Source organism: Teleopsis dalmanni, chromosome 2 (assembly GCF_002237135.1).
Source record: "Teleopsis dalmanni isolate 2A chromosome 2, ASM223713v2, whole genome shotgun sequence".
Taxonomy (NCBI): Eukaryota; Metazoa; Arthropoda; class Insecta; order Diptera; family Diopsidae; genus Teleopsis; species Teleopsis dalmanni.
Window position 1 is genome coordinate 181,751,738 of NC_051847.1, and position 11,655 is coordinate 181,763,392.

At 29.1% G+C, this 11,655-nt stretch overlaps 2 protein-coding genes across 2 annotated transcripts; one reads left to right on the forward strand and one right to left on the reverse strand.

Annotated features, from left to right (window-relative positions):
- Positions 1–157: 157 nt before the first annotated feature.
- Positions 158–2,090, forward strand: LOC119676306. The gene is made up of 2 exons (XM_038087547.1): positions 158–242; positions 1,282–2,090. The coding sequence occupies exons 1-2, from the start codon at positions 158–160 to the stop codon at positions 2,088–2,090; spliced, it is 894 nt and encodes a 297-aa protein (XP_037943475.1).
- A 3,166-nt stretch (positions 2,091–5,256) lies between these two features.
- LOC119681649 (proline-rich receptor-like protein kinase PERK9) lies at positions 5,257–6,631 on the reverse strand. Its single transcript, XM_038094899.1, has 4 exons — positions 6,464–6,631; positions 6,129–6,399; positions 5,820–6,068; positions 5,257–5,752 (listed from the first exon to the last, which is right to left on the reverse strand). The coding sequence occupies exons 1-4, from the start codon at positions 6,613–6,615 to the stop codon at positions 5,423–5,425; spliced, it is 1,002 nt and encodes a 333-aa protein (XP_037950827.1). The 5' UTR covers positions 6,616–6,631; the 3' UTR covers positions 5,257–5,422.
- Between the last annotated feature and the right edge of the window lie 5,024 nt (positions 6,632–11,655).

The window sequence follows — 11,655 nt, forward strand, 5'->3', positions numbered from 1 at the left end:
TATTGTATCATAAAATATCAAATATAATATTATATATTACTGTACATATATTAATTATAGATATATTTTCCTTAACGCATATAACGCATTTATATTGCGTTATATGCGCAATATAAACGCATTTAGTGAAATATCTGAGCACTTTAAAATGTATTAAATGCTATTAATCAGTTCGATGTCAATTTGTATAATATATAAACCACCTTACTCTTGTACCCTCTACTACAAAAATTTATCTTTCAGTATATAAGCTAAATAAATTAATTATATATATAATTATATATATCATTGCTATATAATTATATATAGCAATGATATACAACAACTACTTTATATATTCAATTTAAAAAGTACAAAACTTTATAATTCTCTTCTTTTGGATAGAAGAGTACTCTTCCACTTTTGTAATTTCAGCAATAGAAATAATTAACTTCTATATAGTTCTCTTTTCTCTTCTATCCTTCTACTTTAACTTTCAAGTATTTTTCTTTTGTGTCATCACTTTTCAAAATCTTCCCATACACATGATCTGTCAAAATTTCGTATCATCGAGACAAGATCTTACTTACCCGTTCCTGTTTTTGGCATTTTTTTTAGAAGAGATATTAGTCATAATAATTTCCTGTTGAGAAGTGATTAAAAATAGTGTTAATATCTTATTTGAAAGTTTCAGGAACTTCGAAAGACTAAGAGATCTCTTATCTTTGACTTCCTAATTTCCAAAGGAATTCAGCCGATTTGTAATCTATATGAATATATATGTATAAATATATATGACTAGATAATTATGGTTAACAAATTTAATTTTTTATATGTTTGATTGATGTATATGACTATTTTGTATATAATATATAAATTTAATTTTAAGATAAGTTTAAACAATAACCATCAAATAGTTTTAATTGTGCTGTAATATATATTAAACTCAGCTTTACGAATATTAATCTTTGTACATATATGAAGTGTACTAAACCCTATACATAAATCAATATATATAAATATAGAGAAATGTGCTAAAACTTTGATCTGCGACATTATTCATAATGTGCATGAAGTCAAGATCATTCTTCAAAATGAAGGCAACAATTGTATATAAGTTATGTGACTATACAAACATTAACACTGCTTATACAAAAAAAAAATACTCACAATAACAATTTATGCAAGCATATATTTATCTGCAAGACGATCAAATTTTTTAATTCTCATTGCATATACAAACACGACATCAACTACAATCTTAATCCCAATACCCAACAAAAACCCTATATTGACAAACAGGATATGATGACTTCAACATTTATCCCCGACATAAAAAACTAACTGACGAAGAGGCACGTAAAGCAGCTGCACAATTACAAGAAATACTTAGTCTTCTACCGAAAGGAAAAACAGAGTACACGGCTACGAAAACCGTTGCATTAGACGTGACATCACCGGGTCAAGTAAATCCAGAAAATGTGAATATTAATAGTTATGGTGCAACAAATGACTTGGGACCTTTAGAATCACTATCACATACTGAATCTATTACTGCTGCATATGGAGCACCTAACAATAATCAATGGCAAAGTAATCCATCAGATATTTATAGGCAAATGGCAAAGAAACAAACACCTGAAGAAATTTATTTGCAAAACCACCCAAATGAGGGTTACGATTACAAACCGACAGCGCCACCAGCCGAAACTAATGATTATAAATATGATAATTATCATGCTAACACTAAAAATGCATTGCAAGACCTAACGCCCATAATAGCTGCATTAGAAGTAGCGAAGAAAACTGGTGGACCAAATGTAAACACACATTATACAATTGAGAAAAGTGTTGAACGTTTACCGGGCACAACAAGTGGACAGTTTAAGTACTTCTCTAATCCCGTTGTGCAAACCTCAAAATACACTTACTTTAATCCAGCACAACATAATGGCGATGTGAACTACCGTCCAGTATATAATTCTGGACTGAAAGTGAGACGCCATGTAGGGCAACCGACGATGAAAATCAGACGTAACGGTACCATTTTAAATTTAAGAGATTTTGAAATACAGAATCCGTTGGAATTTAATCGCATGTTAAATGTGTGAATGTGAATGTGAATCGTGATTTGTTAATGTCTTAATCCAATCCAAAAATAGTATAATAACTGCATCAAAGCATTTCCTAATGCAAAAGTAACTAGAAGTATTCTAAGTCAAAAGTGATGTTGCAACAGTGCATTTCATTGTTAAAAAAATTTATTTATTTCATTTATAATTAATTTATGCATTTATTTATTTGTCATTTAGTGATATACTCTGTAATGGATTTTAAAATATAATAATAAATACAAATTACTGAAATATAGTATCTCATACGTATATTAATCTCACTTAAGAATTTAATCAAAATTCATCACCAAACTTAATTATTTAGTTTTCAAAGTTTTACACACAAATTTTCACTCTTCAAATTATACACAGTCACCAATTTATGAAACATTTTATGAAATATCTTAAAAACTTTCTTTCTTAAAACAATCCTTAATTTCTGCTTTTGGATACCACAAAATGCATGTAGTTTTAATTTGCTTTTAATTTCCATCTTAACAACTTTTCCCTTGCACTTTAAAGTAAGTAAAATTTTTGGTTATGAAAAATTTTTTATATCTTCATAGTTTTCAAATATTTTTTACTAATACTTTCTTTTTTTCTTTTGCAAACTTTAATTTCACTTTCTTACAGAAGCCTTTTACTAATATGAAAATTTAGTATAGTCATTCTTGTCGGCGTACTTCATGAATAGCCCCCGAATCATCAAGGACTCCACACAACTTTTTGCACATAGATTTTTTCAAGACGTCTGAAAATATACTACAATTTTCTTAAGATAATACGATGAAGAACCAGTAAAGTGATTAACATATGTAGAGGCGACTTATTTTGAAGTACAGTAATCCCTCAATACACAACACACAATGTTGATTACATGATTTTAAATACTCCTTGGCTACATATAAGTATTTATTTTAATAGTTCTGTTTGTGAATTTTTAGTTATAAAAACCTTGTATATTTTTGTTTAAAAATATGATATAGAGAAATACATTAAATAAAATTATATTATGTGTTTTATATAAAAATTTTGTTTAAATTATTTTTAAATGCTACTAAAAGTATGCTATAAAGTCACATGTACAATCATATGTCCCAATCTGAACACAATAATTTTAATTTGGGACAAAGTAATTACTACAGTGAAGGTAAAAATATTTTTGTTCCACTAAAATTATAATTCAAAATGAGCTTTTTTAAATATATAATATATGTGGAAATCAGTCTGTCCGAAGAGGGGGTGTTTTAGCACGTTTACTATATATTAATGTTAGGGAGTAGAACACATCATTCTGAGAACTGAGAAAAATATAATCGTTCCACTAAAATTATAATTCAAAATGAGCTTTTTTAAATATATAATAGATGTGGGAATCAGTCTGTTCGAAGAGGGGGTGTTTTAACACGTTTACTAGCTATTAATATTAGGGAATAGGGCACATCATTCTGAGAACTGAGCAAAATATAATCGTTCCTATAAAATTATAATTCAAAATGAGCTTTTTTATATATATATAATAGACGTGGGAATTAGTTTCTCCGGATAGGAGATGTTTTAATCCGTTTACTATATATTAATGTTAGGGAGTAGGACACATCATTCTAAGGACTTACGGTTTTGATGGTGAATTAAGCCTCCTGGCCTCTACAAAAAAAAAAAAAATTAAATAAAAAAAAGTTGTGTTATAGATGAAACTTAGGCGGTACTGGAGAATTAAAACCTACAGAAGTACAACACTGAATTATAGGAATATCAAAAAAAAAATCTTTTAGTAAATCGCATTAAAATAACTAAGAAAAATAATTATTAATATTAATTAATAATACTTAATAAAAATAAAAAAGAAAATAAAAGTAAAATATAAAAATAAAAAAGGAAAAAATTAAAAAAAAAATTAATTAAAAACAAAGAATAAAAACTAATAATAACAGTCAAACTGAGTATAAAAATTAAGATTACGAATATTGAGGTGACTTTTGTTTGAAGTCGAAATATAAGAGCACAAAATAAAAATTAGTGTGAAACTATTTAAATGGTAAAATTTAATTAATAAGTAATAATTTAATTTAATTAATAAGACTTAGAAGAGTTTTCGAATTAAAAACATCAAAATTTCCACCACAACAGTCTCTATTGATTATATTAAAATCACTATATCCGATAGTCGGTGTGATGTCTTCTAATAATATATTTATATAATATATATATATATTATATATATTATGTATTATATATGTATTATATATATATATATATATATATATATATATATTCTATAGAAAAGCAAAATGAAAGTACATAGCAAGTATAATTATATGTGAACAATTCCTGCTCATATAGTAATAATAAATATATATATATATTAGCTAATAGAGAGTTAATGTTTACTTTAGTTTCTATAACTTTGTATCTGTCTTCTGTCAGATTAACCAGCAATCTGCATGCAATATAAGCTTTACTTAAAATGGTAAAAATGGACCCATGACATATTGGTCTTTCTGTACTTATTTCAACATATATTTGCTGTAGCATTTGATCTAAATAAAATCAAACATATGAAAAATTTTGACTTGATCTACAATATAATCTTATTGATATTACAAAAGATTAATTTAAATTATTTAACCCATATTATTTTCCTTACTATAAATTGTTTTAACTAAGTAAATTGTAATATTAGATAGGTAGGAGTGGCAGCCTTGTATATAAAAAATCCCACTTCATGTCAAATAATGGCCCATTATTACCCTTACTACCGAAATAGCGTTGGCTCGTACATAGACTAAAAAGTCAGTATACGACGACCGCCTAAAAAAGCAACGATTCTTGGGTGATTGGGTGAAGATAAACCAACCTGGCATGCTGTAAATTTGACAAAGTCCCTAATATCGCAAGATGACAGCTTGGACAGACCGGTGACGAAAGGGGCCTGACGATAATAGATCTCCTCCTAACTAATGACACATGAGAGTCAATGCCCATCTCAGTCTCAAAACTACAGCCGCCACAAAAAACGTTATATGGTAGGCCCAGTCTCATAGCTTCCCTATTATCCCCGTCAGCACAGTTACCGCAGATTTATTCAAGAAGTACATATATATTACACTTTTAAAATGTTCTCCATATATTTTCCAAGTGTGAAATGGCAACAACTGAATTTAAAAATTCTGGCAAAAATTTAATTTATTTTCCAAAAAACTTTTTTAATAAAAAACTGAATTGCTTAAAAATTTTTACAAAATAAAAAATATTTAAAACAATTATTAATTTAAATGGAATCATCGACTAGATGATCCTTTGTTACTGTAACTAAAATTTAGTTCAAACTAATAATAACCGAAAGATATATCATGTAATGGCTGCGCATTGCCCTGTGGCAGTGCATAGTCGCGCGCTAGCTGATCTAATAAACTACCGCCACCACCACCGTTGCTTCTGCCTTGTGGTTGATAACGTGGCTGTTGCGGTTGCTGTTGTACGGGGCGCGGTGCTGGTGCTTGTGTTGGACCAAACTGTAAAGGTTCCAAGAGAGGGCGACCACCAGATGCTGGTGCTAAGAAACCTTGTGCACGTGCACTTGAAGGCGCTGGATTAGCGGGAGCTGGAGCATAGACAGGACGTGAAATCCGGACATTAGACGGACCTTCACCAAATGACTGAAAGAATATCAAAAATAATAATATTTCTAAATTAATATACATTTAATTGAAAATCTATTAATACCTGTGATTGTGAATAATCAGCTTCAGGACGTGCTGGACGCTGTAAAGGTGAATATAACACATCTGTAGAACGTTGTGCTCCGGGAACTTGTAATCTAGGTGGTACTGGTGCTGAAGCTTGTGGTGGTGAAGAATATTGTGGTCTACGTGGTGCTGGTATATTTTCAGGTTCTTCCTCTTCTTCATATTGTACGTATTGTGGTTGTGGACGAGGTGCTGGTCTTGGTTGTGGCTGTGGTCGATTGACACGCTATAAAAATAAATTTATTTTATAAAAATTTAATTTTATTGAATCAATTAATCATAGTACATATTGTTTCTGTGGTCTTATGGGTTCATCATCATATTCTGGTGGATCTCTTGTGGTTTCATCTACTAAAGTTGGTGGTGCTACTGTTATACCTTCACCAGATGGCTGGAATCCATATTTATTAGCACCATACTCTACAACACGCACTTTACCAGTCTCATCTACATAACCGTATTTGCCCTTTACTTCACCTGTTGCCAGTTTAGTCTCGATTTTAAATGAACCATCAGCACCTTCATAACCATAAGTATAGGAACCATCTTCATTGTGTCTGCAATGTAATAATTTTAGTGTAATTTTAATAATATCAAATACTGACGCTTCTTCTATCATACTTATTTATTTGCTTTAAAATTGGTACTGGTGTCGGCCGGGCAGAATCTGCCAAATGTCCAGCACTTGGGCGCAGTCTTATAGGTGCAGAACGTGGTGTGTTTTCTTGATAGTCCTGATAGTCTTGTGCTGTTGCTAATGCACACAGGAACATTAGTAGTAATAATTTTTTAAACTATAGAAAAACATATTGGATTATTTATATTTTAACTTATATTTATCTAAATCTTTTTCAATAAAATAAGAAAAAAATATTTCATTAAATTAATTGAAATTGAGGTCTGTGTTGAGTCTAAAAGAGACTATTTAATATAAGAAAATTTGTTTTACTAAACACCTTATTCTTGCTCTTATGTATAAGAAAAGCTATTTACTTATAGACCTAATATTGGACATTTGTGTTTAATTAATTTGTGATTGTAATTAATCTGTGTGTAAAGACTTTTTAAATTTTAGAACAACTAAAGTTCACCTATTCTATTCAAAACTTTTTTTATTAGCATATAACTCTTATAATTCTCATTTTTTTTAATTACGGATATATTCGTATAATTCTTATCTTATTTGATTATAATGTTCTATTTAAAGTATAACATTATAATATTGTTATTGTTATTTTTTAATAATACAGTATATATGGAGAAATAAGTCCGTAATTAGGGCAGTAGAATAATAAAACAGATGTAGGGTGTTCTCGTGTTGTTCATACTTCTTATTGTTGTTGCAAAATTTTCTTTGACTAGGATAAACCCGGTAATTTAATTACCATAGAAAACTGTGGGGTCGGGAGAACCTAGCCATCGTGATGACATAGAAAAAAATTAAATGTATTTTTAGTTGTGACCAACCTATAGTCAATTTGTGTACTAAGCTACGGACGGGGCACTGTATTTCAAAATACGGGGCTTGTATCTGAAATATGTACCGGAATACACAGAAGCTGCACTAATAAAAAAGAAAAGAAATTTATCAATTACTTTATTTATCCTTATTCTTAACCGAGTTCAATGTCTAGTATATTATTTCTTCACTGGCCTTACAGATATAGTGAAGATAGTCCGATTGAATCTGAGTGCAAGATGTACTAATATTTTTTATTATCACACACGTTTAGTAATCTAACTGCTAAATTGTAAAATATTAGATGATATTAAAATATGTCTATGATGTTTTGGCACACTTTTTAACAAAAATTTTCTTTATTAAAAATCAATTTTAATCAATTATTTATTGGCTATTATTATTTATGATTTCTATTTTTCAAGTAACCCCGAAATTCCATCATTATGAAACATTCATGGTTCATTGGCGAGAAAACTGGCCAAGTGATTTTCAAAAGCTCTTCGATAGGACAATTCTTAACATATAAAAACAAATGGTGGTCAGATAATGTATTGTCCACGCTATATAGGGTGGAATCATTAAAACTAAATATATTTATGGCCTGGTATTGTCAATATCGTTTACAATCGTATGACAACTCTTTTTCTGTTGGTCTATTCTGCTCGCTTTTTCTAGATCGTTTCGTTTACGCGTTCGAGTTGTGAGCAGTAAAGGACCGAATTAATTGTTGTTCTAAACAAGACCAACTTGTTGTATACAATTTCCTGTCAATCACAAATAACAATATTCATAATATCATGATGTCATATGACATATGACATATGTATTCCGTCCTGAAAAGTAATATGTAAAAACTTTCTGCATAATTTCGTATAAAGTATAATCAATTAGCCCGCAAAAATTATTATAGAAAGTATAACAATACTGCGATAAGATCAGTAACTGGAAATCTGAAGGAGAGAGAGTACATAGAACTTCATGTTTTTTATTAAAAAAATAAAATTTGATGAAAGCTGGGTGAACTTCTTTCAAAGTTTTAATAATGGTGAAGTTTTAAATATGTGTACTTATCCTATGCATATGTTATCCAGAAACATGTGAAGAATTCAAAAAAATTGATTTTTCTTATCTGGACAAAAGAAAGCACATATAATTTCATATTTTTTTAAAAAAAAAAATAAAATTTTAATAAAGTAGTGTAGACTTCTTTTCATGTTTAAATAAAAGTGAAATTTCAAATATATATACTTATCATAGACTTATCCAGAAATATGTGGAAAACTCAAAATAGTTGATTTGCCTTATATATAGAAATATTTAAAAGGTTTCGATTATATGTACTATCGTAGGTAAATTTAGAAAGATATGAGAAATTCAAAAAATTTGATTTTCTTCATATATAAAGATATTTAAATAAAAGCAAATATATTAAATGCTTTCATAAAACTTTTTTAAACTCCAAACAATTGTACTTGTACGAGAAATTATTTACACACTGCCCCATTGGTACCCGTTTGACTACACCTATGGTATTTATTTTAATGAACTAGACAATAAAATATATTGTTTCCAATTATATTTACCTTGTGGCTCGCTTTATAATTAGAGTTCATTTTGTATAAAAATATACAATATATGAAATAAAAATATACAATATGAACTATAACTGCAAATTAAATGTGAAAAATAAATGTAAGTATCGAAGTAACATTGTGAACTTTAAAAAATGTATTTAATATCTTGCAGTAAATATCATAATCATATAAGAAAGTTTTTTTTTAAACTGTTGATATATATCAAATAATTATATGCAAAAATTGTTTTATTCATTTGAATGCAAATTTGTTGATACAACTTCTCTTGAACTATTTCTCTCCGAACATTAGAAACTTTTCCAATAAATTGCACCGAACAGCGAACAAACTCAACTGGCGAAACTCAAAGCTAAACATGAGACCAACAATGGAAGCCAGTGAAATATGGTTGGCAATATACGATGGAACAAAGGAATTAATGCAAATGCCAAAGTTTTGCCAACAAAGTGGGAAGCACTGATGCACTGGTAACTGCTCTGCTCCTCGTGAAATATATGAAATTTACAATAAGCAAATAAATAAATTGCGAAAATATCAATTTACTATATGAATTAGTTGGGCAACATTGCGTTTCCCACGCAATTTTCAGTTGCACCAAAAGTCTTTGGAAACGCTTGAGTAGTAATTAAAAAGTAAATTTATTATACTCGTATGGTTCGAATGGGTTGAGGGGCCTATAACTTAACTCGCACCAACCGTGCACCGCCATGCAACTGATGGGTTCAATTATATGTAAACGTTCCAACAGAATGAAAATAATTTCGAACAAAAAAAAAATGGTTTCTCATAGTTGACAATGTGTGATATGTTCATGTAGAAATTACATTAAAAATTGCTTCAAAAAAACAAAAACAAATATTTTAATGTGCACTGTATCTTTGCATTTATGTATCTTCTCAGTTGGTTATATGCAACCTAACAGCTTTAAATTCACACGTTGCTTGCAACAGCTGCGATATCTGATGCGCTATGTAAAGATATTGTCGGTAATTTAACAAATTATCAACCTAAAGAGCTGAAGGCAAATTAGCTACTTTTGTAGTAGTGAGTATGTGGATTTTTTTTTGTAATTTTAAATAAATTAATATTAATCTATGTATATGATATTAAAATGCTAAATAATTATTCAATTATCTCGTGAACATAAGAATTGCCTGAAGATGCAAGTATATGAGTACCAACTACAGCTCATCTTAATTTGCTGTACGTTTCTTGTTTTTTTTTTTGTTTTATTCATTGTTTTGAATTTTTTGCATGAATAATAATTGCTAAGTTGTTAGATGAACATTAGAGATTATAAGTTAAAAACAGATACTTTTTTTTAAATTTATTTCATTAAACTGCATAAATCTGTGGCTAAAACGCTTGAAGGCGTGCAGCTTCGAGACAACAATGAAATTACAGTTCATTACTTTCATTGAATTTTTGCAGCACTCCAAGAGATTCACTTTAAAACGGTTTGTTGAGAAATAAGATCCGCAGATATAATGAAAAACTTTGTAATAAATTTTATATATTTTTTCAGCAGCATTTTTATGTACACACTGTGGTATTTAACAACTTAATATATTTTGTACCATGAATGCTATGGAACTTCATTCCACAATTCGCACCAAAACATTTTATAAAAAAAATTTTATTATAAAATTGCAACAGCATTTTTTCCATTATTTTTTTTTTTTGCTACAAAATACGCTAATAAAAATATTAATAATCTTATTAAAGTCTGAGTAGTAGAAGTGCTTTGCATTTTAAATTATTATAGAAAATAATTTATTTATTTATTTATTTATTGTAGTAATACAATAATGCCATTCCTATCCACAGTCCATTTAATAAATTAAAAACCTTTCACTTAAGTCTTGAACTATTAAATGTGTTGAATGTAAAATAGCCAAACAGCCTTGGTACATAGATCTACCAAGACGCCTAGCAACTGCTTGCTCCAGTTTGTAAACTCAAAAATATATAAAAAAATTATAATAATAGTTAATGTTGGCATTTTGACCATTAACCAAAAGCCAAACTTCATTTCATCCACATTTGCATTTACATTTTGAGTAACGCAACTAAATATTTATAATGTTTTGCCTTTGATATTTAAGGTTGACAACTGCAAATGTTAAGTAAAAACATGCATAGTTTTCTCACTACACAATAATCCACTTTTTTTCTGCATTTAGTTAATATTGCAAAAAAAATGCTGATGAAGCAATTTTCATTATAAAATATTTATTAGAAACCAAGTACAGTAAATATTTCATATATCCCGTATTATAGCATACTGTATTAGTTATAGTTTTATTTATCATTCAGTCTTGTCTTGAAGCATAACTAATGAAAAGGCATATTCATAGAGCCATTCGATACATTACAAGCGGTTTCACGCACTTAAGCTCCTCTTAATTTCAACACACTATTCACAACTAACACTATTAGAATAAGACAAAATATATGAGATACTGTCTCCCAGCCGAGCAAATTTTTTGATCTACTAGCAGAGCCTAACTGAACAGAAGATATTTCGAATAAAAGTCAAAATATCAATTGTTAAGAACATCTTAACATCACACATACTTTAGCGCCATCAACCTCTTCCTGATACAGATCAAAGCCACAAAAAGTGTCATCCGCTTCCAGAAACAGTCAATATTCAGTTTTCTTAAACCAATCCATCTTGTTGATATATTAAAGGCAGACCTGATGATTCGTCATATAACTTGCCAACAATGCACCAGACATGCAAAATGTTATAA

Excerpts from the sequence above, each read along its gene's own strand:
- LOC119676306 (XM_038087547.1), top strand. The coding sequence starts at position 158 with ATGCTATTAATCAGTTCGATGTCAATTTGTATAATATATAAACCACCT. Across the intron at positions 243-1,281 it reads CTACAAAAATTTATCTTTCA|GATATGATGACTTCAACATT; the intron begins GTATATAAGCTA and ends ATTGACAAACAG.
- LOC119681649 (XM_038094899.1), bottom strand. The coding sequence starts at position 6,615 with ATGTTCCTGTGTGCATTAGCAACAGCACAAGACTATCAGGACTATCAA. Across the intron at positions 6,400-6,463 it reads ATTTTAAAGCAAATAAATAA|ACACAATGAAGATGGTTCCT; the intron begins GTATGATAGAAG and ends ATTACATTGCAG. Across the intron at positions 5,753-5,819 it reads CTGATTATTCACAATCACAG|TCATTTGGTGAAGGTCCGTC; the intron begins GTATTAATAGAT and ends ATATTCTTTCAG.